Source organism: Caretta caretta, chromosome 9, assembly GCF_965140235.1.
Source record: "Caretta caretta isolate rCarCar2 chromosome 9, rCarCar1.hap1, whole genome shotgun sequence".
NCBI classification, from domain to species: domain Eukaryota; kingdom Metazoa; phylum Chordata; order Testudines; family Cheloniidae; genus Caretta; species Caretta caretta.
Window position 1 is genome coordinate 74,531,307 of NC_134214.1, and position 26,769 is coordinate 74,558,075.

The following is a 26,769-nucleotide window of genomic DNA, read 5'->3' on the forward strand; positions in this document are numbered from 1 at the left end:
GCTTCATTCATGGACACTGTATGTACATACAAAACCTTCCTGTTGTGTCTGAGGCAGCACAACTAAACAGGTATTAGGTGGATATACATTCACAAATAAACTGCCTGTAAAAAGGCAGGGCTTCTCCCCAGCTGGCAAAGCATCAACTGGCATGCCCACAGTTTCTTCTGGGGAGTTTTATTTCTCAAACATAGGCAAAGCAAACAAAAAGAGTTTTTCAACTCATCCTTGGCTACAGTCCCCAGGGGACTTTCCCTCCCTTTAGCTCTCAGGCTCTCACTGCCTCCCCTTTCCAGGGACTCTGGCAGGTGGGCCTGCTTCTGTGCCCTGTTCCCTGAGCACCATCACCCAAGGCCTTTCTCCCTGGATACCATTTTACGAACAGTTCCTCTCAGGTTCTCACTCACTCGCCTCTTAGGCTGCTCCTGTTTTCTGCAGTATTTCCCAGGCACTCACTGCCTGCCCTCCCAGAAAATTCTGGAAGTCCTGCTGCTTCTACACCCTGCAGCTTCCTAGTTCTGACTCACCAGGTGACAGTCTCTCTCTCACTGGATCTTCCTCTGGCCCAGATGCCCGCTTTTAAACTGAACTGGGGTCAGCTAACTAGGCACAGGTACTCTGGTGCTGCTCCCTCTTAAAGGGCCAGGGTCACCCTGTGACTGCCCCATATTACAGTTGGCCTTCTTAAAGACCAGGAAAAGATATATTTGTGCCTCATCTTAGTTGTGAAAAAGAGAGATACTCATTTATCTTTTTTCAGTAGTTTAGGAAATACCAGTCTACAGTAGGGTTGCCAACCCTCCAGGATTGGCCTAGAATCTCCCAGAATCAGCATCGATCTCCCAGTGACTATTGAAAGCAATCTTGGAGATTTTAATAGGATATTTTAATAAAATTACATTATGTCATGTTGGGGAAAACATCTCCCAGAATAGCTTCAGTCAGACTTGGCAATCCTAGTCTACAGCATATCATTACTAAGTTTAGAAATAATTATGATCTAATATATACATTAATACTAGCCTACAGTACATCACTACTAAATATAGAGTAAGACATATGCCAAATTCTTAGCATGAAGTCTCTATATAAAAATAGCCAACTTACACAAAACTCACAGGAGAGATTCACTGGGAAAATTAACTAACAATGTAAGAAATGTACTAAATATTAATATGAAAAGTATGTGATACACTCCACTCTGTTTTAGCTAACTCTCTGAATATAATGGTGTTTACTAAGTAGAATATTTTTCATCTATTATTAATATTTAACCTTTTTAATGCCATATTGTCTAGGTGTCTGGTTATGGCCCTACTGTGCTATGGGCTGTACAAACATAGAAAGTGAAAGTCCCTGTCTCAAAGAGCTTACAATCGAAAGGACAACACATAATAGGTGGAAACAACAAATGGTGGGTCAAGTTGTGGAGCAGGAGAGAAAGGGTTAAAAAAAAGAGGATGTGTGCAATGATTCTCAGACAATCAGCAACAACAATCACAACTCTCCACCTGCCAAGCCATTCCTGATGCACTATGGAAGAAGCAGGTTTAGAGGAGGGACATGAAGGAGGCTTATATGCTGGCTTTATCGATTTTGACTGGGAGTTTCTCTCATTTGTAAGGAGCAGCATGGGAGAAAATGTGAAGGTGCTTGTAAGAGAAATGGAGAATCAGAGGCTCACACCATTAATAAACCGAAGGCAGGAGTCAATCTTATGATAATATAAGAGGTAGGATAGGAAGGGGAGAGCTAAGTTGTGGAGGGCTTTGTAAGTTGGGACAAAAAATTGTGTTTGACATAGTGAAAGACAGAGAGGGGGAGAGAGTCAGAATGACAGACTAGGAAAATGATTTTAGCAGCCTGTTGAATGAACTTGACGGGGGGAAGAATGCAGGCATTAAGCCCAGAGAAGGTGATTACAGTAGTCCAGGTGTGTGATAATCAGTGCTTGGACAGTTATAATATATTAAAATTATATTTTTTTAAGAAACAGTGCAGGTTAGTATTTGGACACATTAAGAAATGACCTAAGAGACATTTCTACCAAAATTGATAAAGTCTATAAAATACAGAATCAGAAATTACCGAGTCTGACTTATATTTACTACATGCTTTTCTATCGACACATGAGATAAAAAAAGTCTTTAAAAATTGATAGCAATTGCCTTTGATTATGCATAGAAATTGATCCAGAACAGGCGGAAGATCTCTTTAGTCATGATTTAGAAGACTGACATTTTGACATGACAGAAATTATATAAGATTAATGACAACAATGAACAATATCATGTGCGAAAAATGTATCTCCTATAAAAGCAAAAATTTGCAAGTGGGAAATTGTGTACACGAGCTCATTAGGGAAGTGTGGTGGGGTCAACATGTGGGATTTTGGTTTTTTAAGGCCTTTGTTGCTCTTCATTTTATTTTGTTTCTATGTATATAATGTTAATGGTTTTAAAATCAGTAAATAGATACTATTAAAAGGATGTACATCTTTTAAGGAAGAAACACAGTGGATTCTGCTTATTAGCAGCCTGTTGGTTCTCAGAAAAGAGATGCTATTATTTGAAGTGCCTTCTTAGGCTGCAGCCCTCCAAACCTGCCTACAGATGGTGCTCAGCACATCCTAGCACTTCCTACCCTGGTTGCAGAATGGCAACACTGGGGCTTTGTGGGAAGGAAGGAAGCACTGAGATGGTGCCAGGACAGGGCACAACCCAAAGAGCACGAGGAGAGGTACCCTGCAGCCCTCCAGCACCCCTGCTCCCCATAGAAAGTCTTGGCAGCTGGGCTGCAGTGTCCTCCCTCCTGCTGCCCCCTCACAGAAGCCTCCCCTCCCAGCTGCAGACAGGTTTGTGGGGCGGCAGCCAGGGAAGACATAGAATCATAGAATCTCAGGGTTGGAAGGGACCTCAGGAGGTCATCTAGTCCAACCCCCTGCTCAAAGCAGGGCCAATCCCCAATTTTTGCCCCAGATCCCTAAGTGGCCCCCTCAACGATTGAACTCACAAGCCTGGGTTTAGCAGGCCAACGCTCAAACCACTGAGCTATCCCTCCATGTCTAAAAGCTGTCAATAAGTGGCATGCCTGTTGCCAATATCCAAATCCTACTAATATTAAAGTCAATGGGACAGGACTGGCACCCAGCAAAACACTGCTATTAACTAGAAGTTGTTGATATCAGCATTGCTATTCAGCGGCATCTGCTGTATATATATTTTTTACATAATAATGAAGATACTAAAAAAATTAAAGCATTAATAAAAAGTGGCTTGATTTAAAACAAATCTTCATAATGTGACATATACTGTTGATACATGTCTTTTACGAACTGTAGGTGTAATAAACAAGTCTCATTGGAATAAAGCATCTTACATTTTCAGTAGTCCCAGTGATAACATGCAGCCCATCGTATGTTGACTTGATATACATCCCCTAAAGAAATGGCAAGAGAAGGAATAATTAGCATCTGTGAGTAGTTACTGCGACAAAAAACTAGCTCTCTAATACTGCAGTAAACAAACTTGTGATGTTGGAAGAACGCTTGTTCTGGATTAAAGTCAAAGGCATTTCAGCTGATTAGAGCAAAGTATGGTTGAATAAAATTTGCAAAACAAAATTAAAACAAAAACATCTTAAGAGTCAGTATAAAAATATATGCTTCCTTTGGATGCATCTCCATTAATTCCAGCATCAGCAGATAAGAAATCTTTTGGACAGGATTTAACAACTAACATGATAGGAGAAGCTGGACTCATTTTGGCACCTGAAATGCACAGATGTTTATTACTTTACTAATCTCAGAAAAAGAACTAAAGTTGTCAGAACCTAGGTAAAGTACAGAAATAGAGGCTTTAAACTTAAATAGCCCATACTCTAGAGGTCTATTGAGTCAGTAAAAAATAAAACTAGATAAAGCCTGGTGTGTCAGTAAGGTTCAGCAGCTAGCACTCTTGCCTCTTAATAGAAGTGTCACATACCACCCCAAGACTTGAGCTTTCAGTTTAATGCTGACAAGGTAGAAATGTGCTGTTAAATCATCCTCTTTTGAAGGATTCTGAAGTCCCTTCTACTGTCCATAAATGTTGCAAAATCATTCTAAAGTACCTAGCATATTTTACTTGCTTTAAAAACAAAACAAAAACAGTTCATAGTTTACCAAGATGTCGATCATGAATTTGATACTTTTGTCAAAGAAGTTTTGCTTGCATAAAATATTTATTAATCACAAGTTACACTTTTAGGAGAGGAAATGATATCAACAGCAGCTGAACTGTTGCCAACTGATGCGGTTTGCAAACTTCTTGTAATGCCCAGTGGCCAAGGCGGGTAAGGGGGCAGTCCAGAGCTGTAGTCAAGTGTGCATGAGTCATTGGATAGCCAACAGGTTAATCTGTATTGGAGGCAGCCTGGGGCAATTGTCGTCGTTCTTCCAGGGGTCAGCAGCCAGAAGATCCAATCCAAGGGGCTGGGTCAGTGAGTTGGGGAGTCGAGGTCAGGCAACATGGCAACATTGTTCTTTAAAACAGCAAAGCAACAAGTTGGCTCAGGCAGAGAAGCATGGCAAGGTGGTCTAATCAGCAGGCAATGGTCTGTCACTCAGACAGTTTCCTCTTCCTGTTGGGGTGTTTATATAGCCCAGGCACCCAATGAGAGTAGTGCCTGTCCATCTAATCAGAGGCCTGGCTGCTGTGGGCCTGTAAGCCTTTAGGACTAAGGCTGTTGGTTGGGGCAGCAGTTTGATGCATTGCCATGGCACAATGGCTAAAGATACCATCTGAGAGACCTGGGTTCAATGCTAGGGTCCTGACACTGCAATTTTTCCATTGAATGTCTTGCTTAGGAAGACTAACAATTATAGTTTCTTTGCTATCCAATATCCACTATCGCAAGCCCTTATTCTTACTGATTTATGTAGTTCTATTGACTTCAACAGAATTAATCTCATTAGTAAGGATTACTCAATATAGTAAAGACTGTCAGATTAGGAACTAGGGATTCACTTTCAAACTACAAATGAGCACCAGAAAAAGGATGATATTCTGTTGTATTAAACTTTCTTTAAAAATGAAAGAAATAGGTTAATTTAACTGGGTTAAATATATATTGATATGGTACTGCAAAACACTCTGATTCACAGAAACACTATTTCCATTTCATGTTTGTGATAGACTGTCAACTCCTCTGCTTGGCTACTGACAAACAGAAAAAGTAGAAAGAATGTTCTGGTATTTGGAATTCTGCTTCAGGATCAATTCTCACTGAGACCAATTCTTCCCTTGGAACATCACAGCATAAATGTCAACATGTTGCAACATACTGTTAGAACATGACAACAATTGGTGGGCTCCAAAAAGTAATTTTGAGACCCCTATCCTTATTAGCAGAGGTTGCAGACCACTGATTTACCCAAGAAAAACTGCTATGATACTGCAAGTTCGCTGGCGGATGGTTTAGCACTGCCTGGGTTAGCTGTACAAACAAAGTGTGTCTACACAGGGATAAAAAAATCCACAGCTGGCCTGGGTCAGCTGACTTGAGCTCACTGGGCTTTGGCTCCAGTGCTGAAAAAGTGCTATGTGGATGTTCAGGCTTGGTCTGAAGCCTGAACTCTGGAACCCTGTGAGCCCCAGCCCAAACATCTACAGAGCAATTTTTAGCCCCACAGCTAGCCTTCACAAGCCCGATTCAGCTCACCCAGGCCAGCTGTGGCCATGCCGTGTGGCTTTTATCGCCAGGGAGATGTACCCACAGACACCAGGAACTCTGGGTTCTGGTTTACAGCCAACTCTTCCTATTTCTGGGGTTGTATATTTAAAAGATCTCTTAAAGAACAAAATGCAACTTAAACATATTAGGTCAAGGCTTAGTGCTTCCTTCTGTCAGTAAGAGTAGAAAGAAAAATAAGAAAGAAAGTGTTAAAAGAGATAAAGATATACTCCCTCCACTTATTTGGACAAGACACCTTCCTCTAGGCTCTGAAGTTTGTGCCTCTGACCTCCCATTGTCCTTCCACGAGAAGATCAGCAGGCTGTTGAGCTTAAGGCATTGTAATGAAGACAATCTTTCACGTCACCCAGTTTATTAATTTCTGTTGAATCTGACTATATACCTGTTGTAGATATAATTGCAATGTTTTGCGTTTTTTTTCTTGAGAGCAGTTTGGTATAGAGTACTTCAAGTCCATATGATTTCTGTGCCTGAAACCTGGAAGGGCAGTACACCATCTCACAAAGGGCAGATAGATAGGTCGACCTGTCTGCTCTTGCTTCTGAAACTATCTATCTACTTCTAATACTCTTGTATTTCTTAGGAAATAAGAACAAGTTTATTTCCTCTTTTTTCTTTATGAATAGCATCATGTATTTTTACTGGACCACACTTATTTAAAGCTTAAAAGCCAAGCTTAGTCTTGATATAATTAATGGAAACTGACATTTTCTACAAAGATTTATAGATGTAGAGACCAGAAGGGACCATTATGATCATCTATTCTAAGTTGACTATTTGTATAACACACAGAATTTTATCCATTAATTTTTACATCAAGCCTATAAGTTTGATCAGGTTGAACTAAAGTACACTTTTGAGAAAGACACGAAATAAGGATTTAAAGACCAATGCCACGTAAAAAGGTAATAACTTCACCATACTTCTACTCAATATTCTCCTGTTTCTACTTACAAATTTCACATTAGCTCTCTTAGCCACATCATCACACGGGGAGCTCATGTCCAGTTGCTTATTCGCTATAATCCTTAAGTCCTCTTAAGAGTCACTACTTTTTAGGATTTTTTTTCCATTTATTTAGATTTACTCAAGATGCCTATCCAAGACACTAGATGCCTTAACAAAATTAATTATACAGTAAATACAATTAAATGAAATCAGTTCCACAGGAATACAGTCAGCCAGCCACCTGTCCACTTCATCATCTAGAAAACATACCCTCGGCGATTTCCTGATGATGGGTGAGCAAGTTCCAGAGTCTCAGAGCTCTCACAGAAAACTCCCTACCATCTGCCCCTTCTCTTTGATAACTAGGGAGATCCAGCTCAAGTGCACCCTCCTGACTGTGGCTGAGCAGTATGGCCTGAGGAGAGAGGCAGTCTATCAGCAAGGCCAGTTGTATGTCATTTAGTGATTTATAGGTCACAAACCAACATCTTAAACTCCATCCAGAGACCAGAGATGACCCGTGCCTGCTGATAATGGTGGTGCAGAGTAAGGGCAGCTGGCTTCAGCAGTGCTACTGAGCATGCTCAGTACAAACCAAGCAACGAATCTGGAGGGCACATGACCCAGCATGCCCCCCACGGATCACCTCTGCCGGAGACCAATGGGCTGCCAGTACAGATCCCAGAGCACTGGTGTCATGTGCTCCCAGTGAGATGCCCTGCTCAATAAGCGAGCTTATTGATATAGTCCCCCATCCTGTATGTGTGACCCACATTCTTTGTTCCTAGATGTTGGACTGTAAATTTGGCTATATGAAATGCATATTGTTTGAATGAACCCAGCTTATCATCAATCCATATCATTCTATATAACTGACCTGTCACTATTATTTACTACCTTACTAATATTTGTGTTATCTGCAAACCCTACCAGCAAAGATTTTATAATTTCCTCTCTGATCATTGAAAAAGATCATGAATATCATTGGGCCAAGAACAGATTCCAGAGAGACCTAACTAGAAACACTATGATGATTCTTTGTTAACAACTTTACTTTTATATCAGTTAGGCAGTTTTTAATCTATTTAGGAAGTGCTTCATTGATTTTGTATACTGCTAATTTTTTTAAATCAGATCAGGAAGTTTAAAGTCACATGTCTTACAGAAGTCTCAGTATATTTTGTCAACACATAATAGACTTAAACACATCATTATCAACCAAAATTGTAATCTCATCAAAAAATGATATACTGTAAAATCTGTTTGACAAGACCTACTTCCCACAGAACTATGTCCACAGACTCTCAGATTTAAAGGCCAGCCCCTACCATTCTGATCATCAGGCTAACCTCCTACATAACATAAAGCATAAGTATCACCCAGCATTTTCTACATCAAACTCATAACTTTGTGTTGAGCTAAAGTACATCTTAAAGAAGGACATCCAATCTTGATTTAAAAGACTTCCAGTGATGGAAATCCTCTCATCCCTAAGTAAGCTGTTCCAAAAGTAAAATTACCTTTACTATTAAAATGTGTGCCTTATTTCTAGCCTAAATTTGTTGACTGTTGAGTCACATTAATTATGTTACCATCCTTTAATTCTTTATGATAGAATCCTGTATCAGTCATTCCATGATATTTCCCAGCATTAGTCAGACTAATTAGCTTATAATTACCCTGATCATCCTATTTATGCTTTTTCCTAAAAAGTATGGTCACAATGTTAGCTTATATCTCCTCTGGAACTTCTCCAGCATACCAAGATTTATTAAAAATCAGCATCAATAGTTCAAAGAGCTCCTCAGCCAATTGTTTTGAAACTCTTAGGTACAAGTTATTCAGCCTTGCAGATTTAAAAGTTAGTAGATACTGTTTTTATCATGCCAATGTTTGCCTGACATTAAGTAAAGCATCACAAAATCTTGTTGTTATCCTCTATTTTCATGGATCTGGGTCTTTAAAAAAATTGCTCTTCCAGAATTTGAATAAATTTGTATGTCAAACTCCCAAATACAACCATCAGACATTATGCACATGCCTGCTGCACCTCTACATTTCCATACCTATGACCTAGATCTAATCAATTCCATGTGAGTGAGATGTAATTTGTTTGACTGATTTTTTTATATCTTGCATATACTGTTTTTGCTACAAAATCTGCACAAATTTGAACTAATTGTGCGGCTAGGTAGAACAAGAATGTATCTTTTGATATCTGCAATTCTCTTTAACTTGGTGAGTCTGGGAATAAAAAAAATGAATACAGGCTCTTCTCTGTGCTTGAGGAGTTACATGCATGAACCCCCAAACACTGAAATGAGGCTGTATTATAAAAAGTTTTGATCCCTTGTCTCCACAAAAGAAAAATGAGCTTGCACCTGTTTTTGTAAACTATTATCACAATATGTGAAGACAAAGAGAATTTTTAAAATTGTACTTCAGAAAGAATAATACAAATGTGAATAAAATTAAACTACAAAGAACAACACTTTTATCATGGCAATCTATTTTTATAAGTTTGTGTATAGTAATACATGGTACCTATTTATCTACATAAGAAGATTCTAGGATTGTCACTGTATATGTCTCTCTGAAGCCTAGAATGTCTGTTGAGTCCGTGATAGAAACAGCTACGAACATGGTTGAGAGCTCTTTTTGTTTAGATCATCACCAGGTTCAATAATCCCTGGGATTCATGGTCTGTTACTGTCCAATGTTTAAGTTCACAGCCATTTTCAGCTTATACACTTTACAAATTACACTCCTATGACAACAAGGACTTTCATTTAGTAAAGCCATAAAAGACTCCTCTTTTTATTCAGTTTTTCTTTTTTTACATACTTTGGTATGTAGAATGTGATAGGTGCAACTGTATTTTTCCATTGGGGAGAAAGTTTTGACTAGAACACTGAAAAATATCAGCACTTTTTTGTAGTAATTGTCTCTTTCTTTTGTCCGGGGCATGTATTGTCAAATGTGTTCCACTTAAAAGATGGCACTTCAAATCACCCTTTGCAGTACTATAAACATTTTTCATGAAATACCCTGTCCTTGATATGCAGACTGTCAGTGTTTGTCTGTCCTGTTATGCAGTGAACACACAGTTCAATTCAGCTCTCGGCTGCTCTCTCTGGTAGGAAGATCCTTAAAAGGTAATTTACCCTTCAGTGTAAAATGACACTGAGAATTAGAAATATATTGTTTCTAAAGGACAATTTAAGGCAATACACTTTAGGGATTGCGCTGCATTATTTTAAATCAAGTTTTGTAAAGAGGAAGAATTGAACTTCTAAATTCAATTTTAAACGATACTGAAATATGTTTAGCCCAAGCCTCCAAACTTCCTGTTTATAACGTGGATCCTAAAGTGTGCCAGAGATAAACAAAAGATTTTCAGAGAGAATTTTCTTTCCACTATCTACTAAAAGCAGAATAATCTACCTTTGGCTCTGAGTGTAGCTCCATTTGAAAGTTTGTATATGACTGCAAAATTTTTGGTCTCTTAGACACAGTGCTTGAATCATGCCATAACACACTGAAATTCTGTGCCGGTGCTTTTTTAACGAGCCACAGTGGTGTTCCAGTACTTCTGCTGGTCCTGGGACAGGTGGCTCCTTTCTGTCCTATGTGGGAAGCAGGAACCGAACACAGTTAGGGAGAAGGCAAGGAAGAAGTGGTCTCCACAGGGAGTCATTCTTTGCTCCCATGGGCCTCCTGCAGGAGCCCCCCTGCTTGCTCCCTCCGAGGGTTTCTGACTGCCCTGTGTTCAGGCACTTCTTTTTTTAAAGGACTCCAGAACTGCTGAGAAACTTTCTGTTAACATGTTGTAAACCCAATAAAAAGCACCTAGTTAAACTGACATTCATAGGTAGAATTAGGCAGAACAGCTGGACCTTGCTCTAGATGTAACAGGCAATCTGTTTTCATTGAGTTTATCACTGCTTTACCACTGAGATGTTCCCACATAAAGCACATTCTATAATGAAGAAGCCTAGTTAAAATAGAAATATATTTCTAAAAAAATTCTTACAATTAATACCTATATATACCATGCCAAAATATAGTATTAATGAAATATGATAGTTGAGCAATTGAACCATCAAGCATCCTTCCCCACCGACCTTGCTTGTTTTGTAGATCTCACTGTAACTCTTGCTAATACTTCTGGAGTTGAAGAAGTGTGAACAATGGTGGAAATTCTTTGTAAAATGTTTCTACTGTAAGCAAGGTTTAAAGAAGCCATATTGACTCAGTAACCCAAAATTGAGTGTACTGCAATAATATTTTACATTTATACAGAAAAACATTCATCTTAAAACACTTTATAAATTTCATACAGAGGGCACCCAGTCCTGCATTATTACAGTTAATAGAAGTTTTGTTATGCATTTTAATGGAAGCAACATCACATCCTTACAGAATAGAGGACGCTTCACAGCAGTAACAGGAAGGGAATATTCATATGACACTGGCGCAAATCCCTGTTCTTTCAAAATGCATCATGGGCTCATTAATGTCCACAGAGAGCAGACAGTACTTTATAGTTGAGATTTTGCCTGAAAATCTACTGTAAACAGCTTGGAGTTCAGTTTATTAACCTTTGAGGAATGCAGAACTGAGCAAATCCTCCATAGCTTTGAACCTGTGCTCCAGGAAAACAAAATGCTCCAAAACTAGCATTTAGATCTGTAAGTCGTGCCCTCCAGCAGAGCCTAAAATCCCATAGAACATGTTTCTGCTAGGCTTGGGTTTTTTCATAGATCTATAAGGATTGTTAAGTCTGGTGTTCCCTGGCTTTGCTGGATGGATTGTTGGGGGCCTCTGGTGTGGATTGAGAGATTTCAGATCCAATAAAAATGAAGAAGCAGGCTTGATAAATCTTTCAGAAAGTCTGCTTGTCTCCCAACTATTCATTTGGGGCTTGAGATAGATAGATATAAACATAAACAAACAAAATATAAACTGTTATGATGCCCTCATTCACACTAAGGCCTTCTTACACTGCTCTTGAAATCATAATGTATATGCACATGGGTGACAAATTAAGGTTGCATAAGTAACCTTAATTCTGCTATTTCCTAACTTTTGGGTGCTTGACTTTGCAACCTTAAAAATGTTTTTTTAATGTAGCTTTTGTATATATTGTTTCCCATGTTTGTTTGTTTTTTAAAATATCAAAACTGGAAAAAAATATCATGTAGCATATTGATACCCATATGAGTTATCAGCAGGGTTGGATCCACCACACAAACCTCTGACACTGAGCTAACTGAGTAACTGCTAACACAGTAGGTTGTCATCCTTTGTGTGGACCAGCAACAGATGGGGATGAAGCCCACAAGTTGCCCATAGAAGAATGGTGGTACTCAAGAATCTTGACTTCCATTTACATAAGAATAGCCATACTGGGTCAGACCAATGATTCATCTAGCCCAGTATCCTGTCTTCCAACAGCAGCCAATGCCAGGTGCTTCAGAGGGAATGAACCAAACAGGCAATCATCAAGTGATCCATCATGCCCTGCTGTCCACTCTCAGCTTCTGGCACTCAGACTAGGGACACCCAGAGCATGGGGTTACATCCCTGAACATCTTGGCTAATAGCCATTGATTGACCTATCCTCCACGAACTTATCAAATTCTTTTTTGAAACCTGTTATACTTGTGGCCTTCACAACATTCCCTGGCAACAAGTTCCACAGGGTGCCTGTGTGTTGTGTGAAGAAGTACTTCCTTTTGTTTGTTTTAAACCTGCTGCCTACTAATTTCATTTGGTGACCCCCACTTCTTCTGTAATGTGAAGGATAAATAACACTTCCTTATTTACTTTCTTCACACCATTCAAGATTTTATAGACCTCTTTCATATCCCCCTTTAGTTGTCTCTTTTTCAAGCTGAAAAGTCCCAGTCTTTTTAATCTCTCCTCATATGGAAGCTGTTCCATACCCTTAATAATTGTTGTTGCCTTTCTCTATACCTTTTCCAATTCTAATATATCTTTTTTTGAGATGGGACAACCAGAACTGCATGCAGTGTTCAAGGTGTGGGTGTACCATGGATTTATATAGTGATAATAACATAGAAAATGTCATAATATCTATTCCTTTCCTAATGGTTCCATTTCAGGTTCTGAAGGATAATTTACTGTTTTGGGCACAGTCTCTTCTGCCTGTCCTCCCCAAGCTTGAGTCCTTGTGTCCCATCCCCGCCCCCCACCCCGAACCTGTCCCTGTCCTAATTCTGTCTCTTCCCCATCCCTGGTTCCACTCCCATTCCCCTTGCCTACCCAGTGCCAACTCTCATCCAATTTCAGTGTTTCCAACCCCCTCTGTCATTTCCCTCACAGGCTTCAAGTTCCAGCCCCCACCAATCAACAAGTCACATCCTCCCCATCCCCACCAGTTCCCAGTCTCCACTCCCCCTGACTGGATCACCATCCCATTTTCATTGCCGAGCCATTCCCAAGCTCACTAGACAACTTTTTCCAATCTACTCATTTCCCAGTCTAGCTTTTTCCCCTTGTTTATTCAAATCAGACAGTCTCCTCCTCCATGCTGCCAGGGTGCGAGCCAGAGGAGTGGTCACTCAGCATAGGAGAGGCTCTCCCTGGTCCCAGTTTTAGTGCCTGGTCCCACCCTCATAGTCTCATGGATTTTAAGGCCAGACGGAACCATCATGATCACCTAGTCTGACCTCCTGCACATTGCAGGCCACAAAACCTCACCCTCCCACTCCTGTAATAGACCCCTAACCTCTGAGAAAGTGAAGCTGGCAGCGAAGGAACCATCATGGGGAGAGGCAGAAGATGACTGGCTCTTTGCCCCAAATCAGCAGACAACGGAGTAATTTTATTGACAATGTAAAATATGGCTTCAGGTTGCTGACAATTTAGTGGTCAAGAAAATTGGGAAGAAAAATGTGTTTGCAGGAGGAGAACTCCAGTTAGATGCATAATTCCTAAAATGGGAATTGCAAATGCCATCTTTAAAAAATTGATCCAGAAACTAGAGACAGCTTCTTCACAGTGCTAGCTAGTTAATTACTACCAAGCCATTCTCCAGTTGCATTATATATGAGGAATAGCTTTCCTAAGAAAAAGCTAGCAAAACGGGATTTTATATGTATATTTTTAAAATACTCTTCCCCTTACACATGTCAGAGTATTAAAATACTACAAAAACAGGTTTATATTAACAAAAAAGCACATCCATTAAAAAGTCTCTCTTGCTAAATATCATTTAGAAGAAAAAACCCCACAGAGCTTACTACAGTTACTCCATTATTTCAAGTGGTAAATGTCTATGCTGTGGATCTAAAAGCTCCAACTCCGTTGGTGACCCAGAAGGAGGCAAATGGCTCCAAATGAGAACACTTCTTTTTCAGTTTGCTTTTTTTAAGAAGTGTAGGAAATTTCTTTTAAAAGAACTATGTTAAAAGAACATTAAGGTTGTAAAGTCAAGTACTCAAAAGTTAGGAAATACCAGAATTAAAGTGCCTATTGACCCTTGAAGTCTTTAAACCAGGGGTGGCCAACCTGAGCCTGAGAAGGAGCCAGAATTTACCAGTGTGCATTGCCAAAGAGCCACAGTAATACATCAGCAGCCCCGCCGATCAGTGCTTCCCCCTCTCTGCTCCTCCTGATCAGCTGTTTTGTTGTGTGCAGGACACTCTGGGAGGGAGGGGAAGGAGCGAGGGCAGGGCAGGCTATGGGGAGGGGAAGGAAAGGGGTGGAGTGGGGGCAGAGACCGTGGCAAGCGAGGGGTTGAGCAGTGAACACCTATTGGAAAGTTGGCACTTGTAGCTCCAGCCCCGGAGTCGGTGCTATACAAGTAGCCGCATATTAACTTCTGATGAGCCGCATGTGGCTCCTGAGCCACAGGTTGGCCACCCTTGCTTTAAACCATAATTTGAGGACTTCAGTAACTCAGCCAAAGATTAGGGGTCTATTATAGAAGTGGGTGGGTGAGGTTCTGGGGCCTGCAATGTGCAGGAGGTCACACTAGATAATCATGATGGTCCCTTCTGACCTTAAAGTCTGTGAGTCTTGTTCAGCTTCCTTGTGAATGTGCATTATGACACAATCTTTTAATTACATGAGCACATGCTATTTTTCCCACAACCCCTGCCTCATTCAGTGCACAGCATGGACCTGCTCTGGGGATAAATCAGGGCTGTGTTGTGAAGGAGGCTGTTGTCTGTAGGACCCCTGTCTCATTTGGTGCAGAAGTTGAAAACCCTTTAGGGAAAGGGGCAGAGGACTGCAGGAAGAGAAAGGATAGTCTCATGGTTAATACAGTTGAACATCACTGTGTCCCTGAGAGCACCCCCAATGCAGAGGGCTCTCTGGTGTCTAGCACTGAGCCTCAGCAGGCCTGAGCAGCTGAGTGTACTCTAACTCACTGTTGTCATAATCTGTATCTACAAGGTGTCATGTAGGGAATCACATATGAACTGGGTAACACACTGGGCTGTTAATATTATTGTGTGGTGTATGTATGGATGATATATATGAAAAGTTATAAATATGTGCTGGAAATATGTTCTTAAAATGTCTTAAGTCACTCTGCCCTAGACAAAGGAATGTGGTCCTGCCTGCTTGAAAGGGTCTCCTATGTAAATTGAGAAGATGCAATAGAAGTACATTTACATAAAAGTTAAAGCCATCACATTAGCGAATGGGGAAGGCAGCCACCTAACTACTGGGGGAGGAGACTGCAAAAATTAACCTGGCATCAGTTCTCTGGTGGACATAGCAAGCTGAGGCTTCAGGAGGGCTTCTTGTCTTTGAGAACAGAGACAAAAAACTTTGAGGATCTGAGCAAAGAGAAAAAGCCATTTTGGCATCCTTCACCTGAAGAGACAAAGAAACAAAGCGCTTTAAGGTCTGTATTGGACCTTGGCTAAGAACTGACCAGCCATGCTGGAAGAACAATTGTCATGAGAAATCTATGTTGAACAAAAAACTCTGGTTTGTTAAGCTAGGTTTTAGTTTTAGAATAATAATTTTACTTTGGTTTGTTTGTAACCATCTCTATCTCAATTCCTTCTACTTGGTATCACTTAAATATCTGTTCCTTATTAATTTAACCTTATTTTATTATACAGCCATCTCAGGGCAGTGCTACTTGATGCACAAATGGAAAATTAAAAACTCTCCAGTGTGGGACTGTGGTCACCCAGAACAGACAATGGAACATGTAATGACTCAATGGCTGGTTCTCAAATATGAAAGAGGCATCACAGCGTTACACTCCACTACTCCTCATGCAATTGTCTGGCTTAATCATCTAAATAGAAAATTATAGTTGTTGCTCCACATCTACATCAGCCATACGAAGAAGAAGTGCAGTGTTTCAAACTGAAGGATAAAATCCTCAGCCTGGACTGGTGCTGTGTACTGTCTCTTTAAAGGAGCAGGGAAATTGATAAGGAACTATAGTGAGAGGAGCTGAGCACTGCAGGGGAGATGATTTTGGAGAGACTCAAGGCTGGAAGAACTGTTGGTGTCACCCTGCAAGGAAAAACAAGGTTGGTGGAAGCCAGGGTGAGGTCATTGTGCTGTAAGCAGGCTGCTGGTGTCAGGAATCTGAGCCAAAGCTGCACAGCACAGAAACACCCTGTGTTACAGGACAGGTAATGAACAAACTCTTAGTGGTCTGGGTGAATCCCCGAAGTGTCAGAGTCACCTTGGAAAAAAGAATTCCATCTCTGCCTCAGAGACAGAGGTCCTAAGAGAGGCTGAGCAAGTCACAAAACATATTTTTCATAGATTACCACTAATTTTCTGGGTGCTCAGATGCCTGGAGTCAGATCTGCAGAAGTGCTGAGCACTCACAGCTGCAACTGAAATCAATAGAAGCTGTGCTTTAAATAGGTCTATAAAAACTTAAAATACTCTGCAAAATCAAGCCCTCAGCATCTCAAGCTGGGCATCCAAAATTAATGGACACTTTTGACAATTTTAACCTTAATCTCTCTGTGCCTGAGTTCCCTTCCTATAAAACTGGGATAATAATACCACCTTACCACACAAGGGTGTTGTGACGATAAACTTATTACTGTCTGTGAAGCATACAGATACTACAGTGAAGAGTGCCATAAAAATGCCCATCAAGAAATCAGTAATTCACTGCAATACAGAACTTGGTTAGTATGTAGTAAGTAGTGCCTTGGAACCCACAAGCATATGTGCATTGACTGAGACAGGGGTCCTGTGGAAAATACGATGTGATCATGTACTTAAAGATTCTAACAACAATTTGTAATCTGTTCTCTACTCTATTTTTCATCCTATATTTTCGTAAAGGATTTTTCCTTTCTGCTCTTTCACTGTTCCTTTTTTCTGATCTTTTCTAAGAATATGGACCCAGGAATGTTGAAGTTTCCAAACCTATAATATTCCAGTGCCTTCAGAATTAGGCAAAATGAGCTCAACCATCCAATTTACCTACCTATATTCTCACTATCTGTTTTGATTACAGAATTCTTCAACTTCTCCCCTAAAGTATGTATTGTATTGTTATGCCCAATAATGATTTCACCATATAGAAGGCTGCATTTCAGTGATGGGTGAAGTGTTTTTTGTTTATAACATTTGTAAAAAAAAATCTTTGGCATTATTTTGGTTTAAATATGCTATTTGTTAATTCAGACTTGCACAGTTCCTCACTAGAAACTACCATTCTACAATATTGTGAGGTGGCTGCATAATTTAGGTAAATGACAGGAATTATAATGAAACTGCCAAATCAGGATTTGAATTCAGGTTTCAAGAAGTGAAAAAGCCAATTTGTTAGTCCATGCTGACCTCTACAAAAATCATCGGTAACAAGAATCATACTTATTTAAAATAGCTTTTTATTTAACTTCAACTGGAAAATAACCAACTTGTGACACCAGCAGCAATTCACTGATGTGAATTTCTTATAAAATACATTTCTGCAATGAAAATGAACCAAAAAGTATTTTTGTGATACTTTAAAACTCTAACTATCCAGCCGAAATTCCCTATTGTGTACTATTACCATATGAGGGGAGATGCTTTTTATTTTAAAATTTAAAACACTGAGTTCTTCCAAATGGTGTAGTTCTTTATTTTTATTTGGAATGAGAAATATTAAATATGCACATATCTGTCAATCTGATCATCAATGTATCCAAAAAACACTTCCAGTTAAAATTATTACTTTAAAGAATCTTATTTGAAAAACTTGGCTGTTAAAGAATTCCCCCTAAGGAAAGGGGTGGCCTGAAATGCACAGAGTAGATCTTGGCCCAGCAGAAAGCTAGTAATGCACAGTGGAGCCACAGAGTAACTGAATGGCTGTTTAGTAGCATTAAGAGATCTACATGAAATAAGCATTTAACAAAAAAAGTAATGGTGGCTTAGCCTGCAAACTAGTAGCCAGATACTGGAGTAGACTCAACTAATTAGCAGAATTACCTACCTTGAGACTATATGGGTCTCTCCTGCTCACTCCTGTAGATAGGACATGAACTGGACCCATGTGATATATAAGCAGCCTTCTCGCAGAGAAGAGATGCGGTCAGATAAGCCTGTCTGACCCTTAAATCAACCAGAGGTCTGCTAATTGGTCTCATCTTGCTGCCAATGTTTCTATATCCAGTATGGTCTCCTTCCCAATAATTCATTATTGCAATATAAGGTATCTTCTATATTTAGTTTTTCAATTAATTTTTTCGGGCATTATAATTGTCATGGTCACTGGGCTAGCTGCACTTAAGTCTCTCTGAGTCATGCCCCTCAGGTGTTAGACCTTTAGCCTTTACCTGTCCTGTGCATGTGTGTGTGCGGGGTGGGGGGTGGGTTTGGAAGCCTGTGATTTTCCCATTCTTAGACTAGGTCTCGGACTATAGCCTCAGCGTCTACACAGCAGGACTGGATTTGACAGAGTTTTTAACTGTTTAACATCCTTTTGAACTGTGTGGTCTCAGCCTTCGTAAAACAGCTGTATAACTTTGGCTGGAGCCTGGAAGTAGCATCTTCACAGCTAATAGCTCAGGTATTGTTTCTTAACCTCCTAATCTGTTAACCAGGAGGTGTTTTATCTGGATTCATTGTTTTACGCTCCTGCTTGATTCCCAAGATCCCTACTATTAACTAAACCAGTCCATGCAAACAGTGAATTAACTCCATATAGCAAACATTCTCATAACCTAATATATCCATATATTATTCATAAATGAATATATACCAGCCCCACATCCTTCACAATAATCACATTATGTAATCTGCAGGTTATCATTACTACTCAGCATCAGGTTTCAAAATACAAAGATGTTGAGAGACTAAGATTTTATTATTAGCAGAAATGGAAGAAATGTGGATTATAACTGAGAAATATAATACAATCTCTATAAAGAGACATGGGGCCAGATTCACTAGTATACTCTGACTGCTTTTGTGCTTCTCTGTTGATGTAAGATAGCTACAGACCTGGCTTAACTGACCAGATAAACTGGATTTACAGCTGATTTGTAACTGTGGAATGGTGCAATGCAGCTGCACATATGGGTGAATCTGTCCCAATGTCTGTTCTGTAAATATCATCTACAAATCTTCAGGGTTTTTTTGGTTGGTTGGTTGGTTTTGGTCTTCCTTAATAAAGTAATCTTGCTGAAATTTGAAGTAAAATCCATAAAAGCCTTTTAACTAAATATTAAGAAAAATAATATGATCACTTTCCTTTAAACTTCTAGCACCATCTCTTACATTTATTTTATGCAGCTGATTAACTTCTATATTGGAGCCCAATATTTTTTATACATAAAAATAAAATCAATAATTTTGCTGTTGTCCAAAACAGCTACATTACAGCTCACGACGGATTACAATGCTCTACTTTTGCTGCCAGTACATTTTCTGGTTATGTCTGTTGCTTTAAGTACTGCAGATGTTTTATTTTATTTTAACACAGATAAAGACTGTAGTTAAACCACTTCTAGAAATCAGCTGAAGCTTGCACTAGTATAAAGAGCTGGAAACTGCATAAAACAAATGCACTTTGGTTTCTTGGCAAGTAAAAACAAAACAAAACACAACACTCTAAAGGATAGATGCTTGAGTTTAATATTCAAATGGAATTAGCTATATTCTTACTTACCAAGCCCTCACTGGGCATAATGCTAGTAAGGTGAACTACTTCAAGGTGTGCTGACTGAGACACCAGAGAGTCAGATGAAAGAGAGATGATGTGGTCACAGATTCCAGACAAAGTTTTACACTAGAAAAAGCAAACAAAAATAATCATAAACCCTTGTGTTGAAGTGACAAACTGTTGGTATTAAAGCACAGTTCAAGGGCAATATTGTTTACATCATGTTTACTTTACATGGTATATATATTTGAGCAGCAGTAGCTTTTCATTCGTACTGTCATAAGAACACAGAGCTGAAGTTCTATATTAATCACAAGGCCAACTACAAGAGGGCCAGGGAAAATAAAATTCCTATCAATGCCATAACAAGTGATCGTGAATTTACAGCACAGAAGCCCAAAGGAATCTTCTTGTGAAGTAATAACCTAAGCATGTGTGCTTGAATCACCTTATTCATTCAAGCAGCCACCCCTAACAAACATGCCTGATAAACTTGATTTTACTTGTTGCTGTACATGGCATTATTAAACACAGATTCAATTAAAGCAAAATATGTAAATAGTAATTACTTTACACATTAATTTAATTACTTTTTTGGCCAACAAATGAGAAGGGTAATTTATAAAGTCAAGTGTTTATTTAAGGTGTCAATTCCACAATACAAAAACATAGTGCGGTCATTCCACAGAATGGGGAAGTGAGATAAAGGGATGAAAGTTATTTGTCCCGGGTCAAACAAAACAACAGAAGGAAACAGAACCCAGACACCTGAAACAAGGGCCCAAAATAAGGGATTTGTCCCCATATTTTTTTCATGTTTTTTAAATTTTACTTTCAGACATAGTATGCCTAAAAATATTTGTACTTAATTTGCAACCATCCATTTAGATGCATTTCAGAATGCTCTTCTGGTGGGAATTCTGTTGTGTGCTCTCATTTTTCTTCAGGGACTACACTGTCATTTACTTTAATTACATTAAATGGTGGTGAAATCCCTTAAGGGAAGTTATACTTCATATATTTTCAAATGCATGATGAATTCTAATATCCCATTTGACACTACATATATAAGCAGAAGCAGCAGTGAATAACTCCTTTGTCTAAATACATAAACAGTGTTCAGAATTACTTCATCTTTACTCATTTAGAAACCAGGGTAAAGCTCTGGAGTACTGGATGTTGCATTTGGATCTCTGTATCAGTTGAAACGTGGAAAATCACATGTATGTATGCAGCTCCCTATTGACTATGCATTTGAGCCTCTATCAAATGGCCACTGAAGAAAACACATTTTTCCATTGACTTCAGTCGGCTTTGGATCAGGGCCTTGAAGAGGAATATATGCATTGTCCACTACACCTATACCCTACACATTAAATGTATTCAGATACTTTACATATGCATATGTGGCTGGCATGTAGAATAAAAATTTAATCAAAGCATATCCCTTTCTTGGGATCTGTAGTATGGATGTATTAGCCATGTGGCTGTGTTCCAACCTGACTTTTTGATGCTTTAGTACCCCTATACAATTATCATTTAGAATCGAGCCCACCACTACCCTTTAAAATTATTTTTATGCCACACATACAGACTAGATATCGGAAGCAATTCACATTGAATCCTTTGCATTGTTTGGAGACACATCTAAGGTTTCCTCTTGACCAATGTTTAATGGGGGGGGGGGGGGGGGTTGAGAAATCTAGTAAGTAAACATTAGAACTGAATACATGTTAGGAAAAAGTGCTCAATGAGCAAGATTATGATGATAGCTCACCAAGTCCCCACCAAAGTTCAGAAATTACAATCAATGGAGAATTTTAACATCAGGAAAAAATATTAAAGAGCAATAAATAAAATAATAAGAAATACCTGGCCACTCTAAAGTAGCTCAACAGACAATAGAGAGACCAGATGCCCATAATAAATGATGCAAAGGCTGGGACTGCAAAGGATGGGACTTGTCGTGTGAGAACACCCAGGAGACAATAATGAGAGAGTAAATAATGCTCTGTCTGGCACTATCAATAATACAAACTGTACCCGCATCTGTTGCAGCATCTTTTGGATAAAAACAAGGCGAGATTAAAGGCAAACAGAGAGGGGGAAAAGGTTTCTTAAGTTTGCTCCAAATTTTGTCATTTCTAACAGATCACCTTTCCAAACTACCATCAAGAAATTATAATTAATGATGATACTTTGTTCTTATATCACATTCTAGTAAAAAATCTCAAAGCATTTTACAAACAAGTCATTGTGAGAATGAGAAGTATTAACCCCATTTTAGAGATGACACTGTCGAATGAGAAACAGATTTAAAGTGACTTGAACATGGTCATTTTTCAAATCCATGTCAGACACCACCAGCAATAGGATCTAGGATCCCTGTGCTTTTGTCATGACGCTATATTAAAATAACAGACACATTCTCCGGATGGGCTAATGCCACCACAGAAAGCTAGATTGAACATCACCACAAAATTGTCCGAAAAAAATTGATATTCCAGGTAGTTCAGTAACTGCTGCAGAGAGAAACTATATGCACTTAAGCTGCCCAAGACTTAGTTTTCTTATAAACAATTTATTGAAATCCTATCACTGGGGCTTGACAAGAAAAGCACTTCCTCAAAATCACTTTAAACCCCGGACATACAACTCAGCATGTGTCACACAGGGTGTTTTTATTTTTAACTAATAGCCACTTTCAGATTGGTACCATAGGTATCTGCAGTTATTGTGCACAGAGGAAGAGGTGTTTTGGTATTGTTCAGTATGGTATCAGTAGGTGTCTTGATCTGCTGTCCAGGTAATAGCATTTTACTGAGCACTTACCTAAATGTGGGAAAACTTGGCCCTCAGGGTTGCTTTGCAGACGCATGCCTCCAAGATGCTGTTTCAAGGTTTCTCTTTTGTAATTTTTCCTTTCCATTATGCACTTTCAATCAGCCACTGAGAATTGATCAAGCCTTAGCATTTTAAAAGTTTCTCTCTCTCTCTCTCTTGTTTGAAGTAACATTACTGTAGCTCACGAAAGCTTATGCTCAAATAAATTGGTTAGTCTCTAAGGTGCCACAAGTACTCCTTTTCTTTTTGTGAATACAGACTAACACGGCTGCTACTCCAAAAATTACATAAATATACACTTCTACCCCAATATAACGCAGGTTCGCATACAGCGCGGTAAAGCTCTGACACGCTGCTCTGAGCAGTGTGTTAAGGGTGCCTTGCTGGGCCAGGGCCTAGGGGTTGGATAACAGGCAGAGGGTCTCGGGGGCAGTCAGGGACTCCCCCTCCCCACCCGAGGGTCTGGGAGGCAGGAGCTGTGGTGGGGGGGCACTTTTGAGGGACCCGCAGTCCCAGAGCGGCCCGGGGATTAGTGGGGAGCTGGAAGCAGCCCGCTCCGCTTCCCTCGCCCTGGCCCCAGCCGTGTCACTCGGGGGAGGGGACTTGGGGGAAGGGATCCCCCCTGGCACTCACCAGCAGTGGCGGAAGCAGAGCAGCCCGGCCCCAGCCTGCTCCACTCCGCCAGCTCCCAGCCTCAGCGCTCTGCTTCCAGACGCAAGTGAGTGCAGGACCTTTCCCCAACCCCTGCCCCCAGCGACACAGCTGGGGCCATGGCAAGGAAAGCAGAGCAGGCTGGAGTCATGTCGTTCCGCTTCCCACCTCCAGTGAGCGTGGGGGGCATCCTTTCCCCAAACTCCCAGCACTCACCAGCGGCGGGAAGCAGAGCACCGTGGCTGGGAGGTGGCGGAGTGGAGCGGGCTGGGGCAGTGTTGCTCCATTTCCCACCGCTGCCGGTGAGCGCCTGTCAGGGGGCAAGAGGTGTGGATAGGGTCGGAGCAGTCAGGGAACAGAGAGCAGGGGGGTTGGATAGGAGGTGGGGTCCTGGGGGTGATTAGGGATGGGGGTCTCTAGAGGGGGCAGTCAGGGAACAAGGAACGGGGGGGGCCAAAGCAAGTTTGATATAACGCGGTCTCACCTATAACAAGGTGAGATTTTTTGCCTCCCAAGGACCGCACTATAGCGGGGTAGAGGTGTACCTCTCTTACTCTCTTGGCTGCTTTCCCAAAATAAAAATAAAAGCACTTACACAACTTTGAAGTGCTGTTTTGGGGCTATCCCCTCTCCTCCCTTTTCACACATGTACATTTTTATTTTTAAAGCACTTATAAGTGAGCTTTTGGACTCCAAGTTCCCTTCTCCCTGGTCTCCTCTCAATTTTCTGTTTTCTTCATATGAACAAGACAGAAGCGTTTAGGGAAGATGAAATAGAGCCATGACCCCCATTCCCACACTCTCTACCATATGGTATCTTTTGTGAAATTGAGCCATGCAAGGAATGCAACATATACAAAAATAGCCATGTGCGCAGGTTAAAATTCTGTACCTAAGGAAACAAGTTTGTTTAACAAAACACAATCTGAATACAGTTGATTCAGTCCTCTTCCCTAATTCAGAGGTCCCATGTATGGTTTTATGACTAGAGTTATGCAAGATAATGCACTTTCAGGTCACAGGGGATTGATTTAATTGTGTTGGGTTTTTTTTGGTTAGTGGGGGTTTCCATCCCAAGGTTTGCTTTGTGTTTCAGTTTCAAGTGAAACCAAAATCTCACAGAAATTCAGCTGAAACCTCTGAGTTTTACCAGGTTTCCGGTCAACATCATGGGTAATAACTGCACTTTGCTTACTTTCAGTTCAAATCCATAACTCCTGAGGGGGTTATAACAAATGAGATCTGGCAAGTCACGACAAATTGATTGTCAATCTGCTGGAGGCATCTCTTTAAAACAGGGTATTTGTGGGGCTATAATTCAATGCAAGGAGTCTAGTGAAGTAAAGTACATAGATGAAGTGCTCTGCAGTCATCAGAAAACAGAATTTTAACTCAAAATTTGACTATTGTTTATTTTATAAAATATGTATAATAGTTCTGAAATCTGGATCCATGCCTTGTACAAATACCAGAGAGCTCCCATTTCATCCCTGTCCCGACTTCTCAAAATTCCATATCAACTTCAGACTCAATCACCCCCTCTATCTCATTAGTCAAATTAAAGAAAGCAAATTTCTCTGAACAGAAACATTAATCCTCTGCTATTGTACATTATTTCTGTGCATATATTATTGTATGATTTTACTCTAAAGAGTAACTGTGTAACAATGTTCTTCTCTTACACAATGGACATCCTCTCTGTGGGCGAAATCTTGATGATTGACTTCATAGGACCAGGATTTCACCCTGGATATATTAGTTGGACTCATATACAATATACAGATTTTAGTTTTTACTGGTTTTTTAGTCCTGTAACCCTATAGAACCAACACAACCAGTACAGAGTGAGCTGGTTTCTATTCCTTTTCACATGATATCAATAGAATTGTTTACTAAGTTCTAGGAAGATATGCCTGTGCAAACCCACTGATGGTCAGAGATGAACATGTGTTACCAAAGACATAATTTGGCATGCAGAACCTTCATTATTAGTGATATGCTAAAAGGGAATACCCAGATTGACTATCAGGCCCCAAGTTGAGTTTGCAGGGTCATTACTTAGGGAAAAATATTTTATTTGTAAATTGAGTGCATATGGAAATCATTAAAAATGGACCCTGATAATGCCATTTGTACAGAGTCACTTGTCAAAACAGATTTCAGAGTAGCAGCCATGTTATTCTGTATCAGCAAAAAGAAAAGGAGTACTTGTGGCTTAGAGACTAACAAATTTATTTGAGCATAAGCTTTTGTGAGCTACAGCTCACTTCATCAGATACATACAGTGAAAAATAAAGTGGGGAGATTTTATATACACAGAGAACATGAAACAATGGGTGTTACCATACACACTGTAACAAGAGCGATCAGGTGAGGTAAGCTATTACCAGCAGGAGAGCGGCGGGGGGAGGGGATGGTGGTGGGAAAAAACCTTTTGTAGTGATAATCAAGGTGGGCCATTTCCAGCAGTTGACAAGAATATGTGAGGAACAGTTGGGGGGGGGGAGAGGGGAGATAAACTTGGAGAAATTGTTTTACTTTGTGTAATGACCCATCCACTCCCAGTCTCTATTCAAGCCTAAATTAATTGTATCCAGTTTGCAAATTAATTCCAATTCAGCAGTCTCTCGTTGGAGTCTGTTTTTGAAGTTTTTTTGTTGAAGAATTGCCACTTTTAAGTCTGTAATCGAGTGACCAAACGAGTTCTCCGACTGGTTTTTGAATGTTTTAATTCTTGACATCTGATTTGTGTCCATTTATTCTTTTACGTAGAGACTATCCAGTTTGCCCAATGTACATGGCAGAGGGGCATTGCTGGCACATGATGGCATATATCACATTGGTAGATGTGCAGGTGAACGAGCCTCTGATAGCGTGGCTGATGTGATTAGGTCCTATGATAGTGTCCCCTCAGTAGATATGTGGACACAGCTGGCAATGGGCTTTGTTGCAAGGATAGGTTCCTGGGTTAGCGGTTCTGTTGTGTGGTGTGGTTGCTGGTGAGTATTTGCTTCAGGTTGGGGGGGCTGTCTGTAAGCAAGGACTGGCCTGTCTCCCAAGATCTGTGAGAGTGATGAGTCGTCCTTCAGAATAGGTTGTAGATCCTTGATGATGTGTTGGAGAGGTTTTAGTTGGGGGCTGAAGGTGATGGCTAGTGGCGTTCTGTTATTTTCTTTGTTGGGCCTGTCCTGTAGTAGGTAACTTCTGGGTACTCTTCTGGCTCTGTCAGTCTGTTTCTTCACTTCAGTAGGTGGGTACTGTAGTTGTAAGAATACTAGATAGAGATCTTGTAGGTGTTTGTCTCTGTCTGAGGGGTTGGAGCAAATGCGGTTGTATCGTAGAGTTTGGCTGTAGAGCTATTAATGTAGATCAGTCTCCTATAGAGAAGTACCTTGATGTCACTGTACTTTCCTCATTTTAAAACACATAGTATAAGCAAGCACAGCAGTAAGGGTTATATTGTCGTCATTACC

The 26,769-nt window shown here is 40.2% G+C and overlaps 1 protein-coding gene across 1 annotated transcript in view; it reads right to left on the reverse strand.

The window, feature by feature from the left end:
* LOC125642683 (connector enhancer of kinase suppressor of ras 2) overlaps positions 1-26,769 on the reverse strand; it is a 545,814-nt gene that overhangs the window by 269,279 nt on the left and 249,766 nt on the right. The window contains exons 6-7 of the mRNA XM_075132431.1: positions 19,808-19,927; positions 3,379-3,438 (exon numbers count right to left, since the gene is read on the reverse strand). Of these exons, the coding sequence (XP_074988532.1) occupies positions 3,379-3,438; positions 19,808-19,927 (180 nt within the window). The remainder of the gene's footprint in view (positions 1-3,378; positions 3,439-19,807; positions 19,928-26,769) is intronic.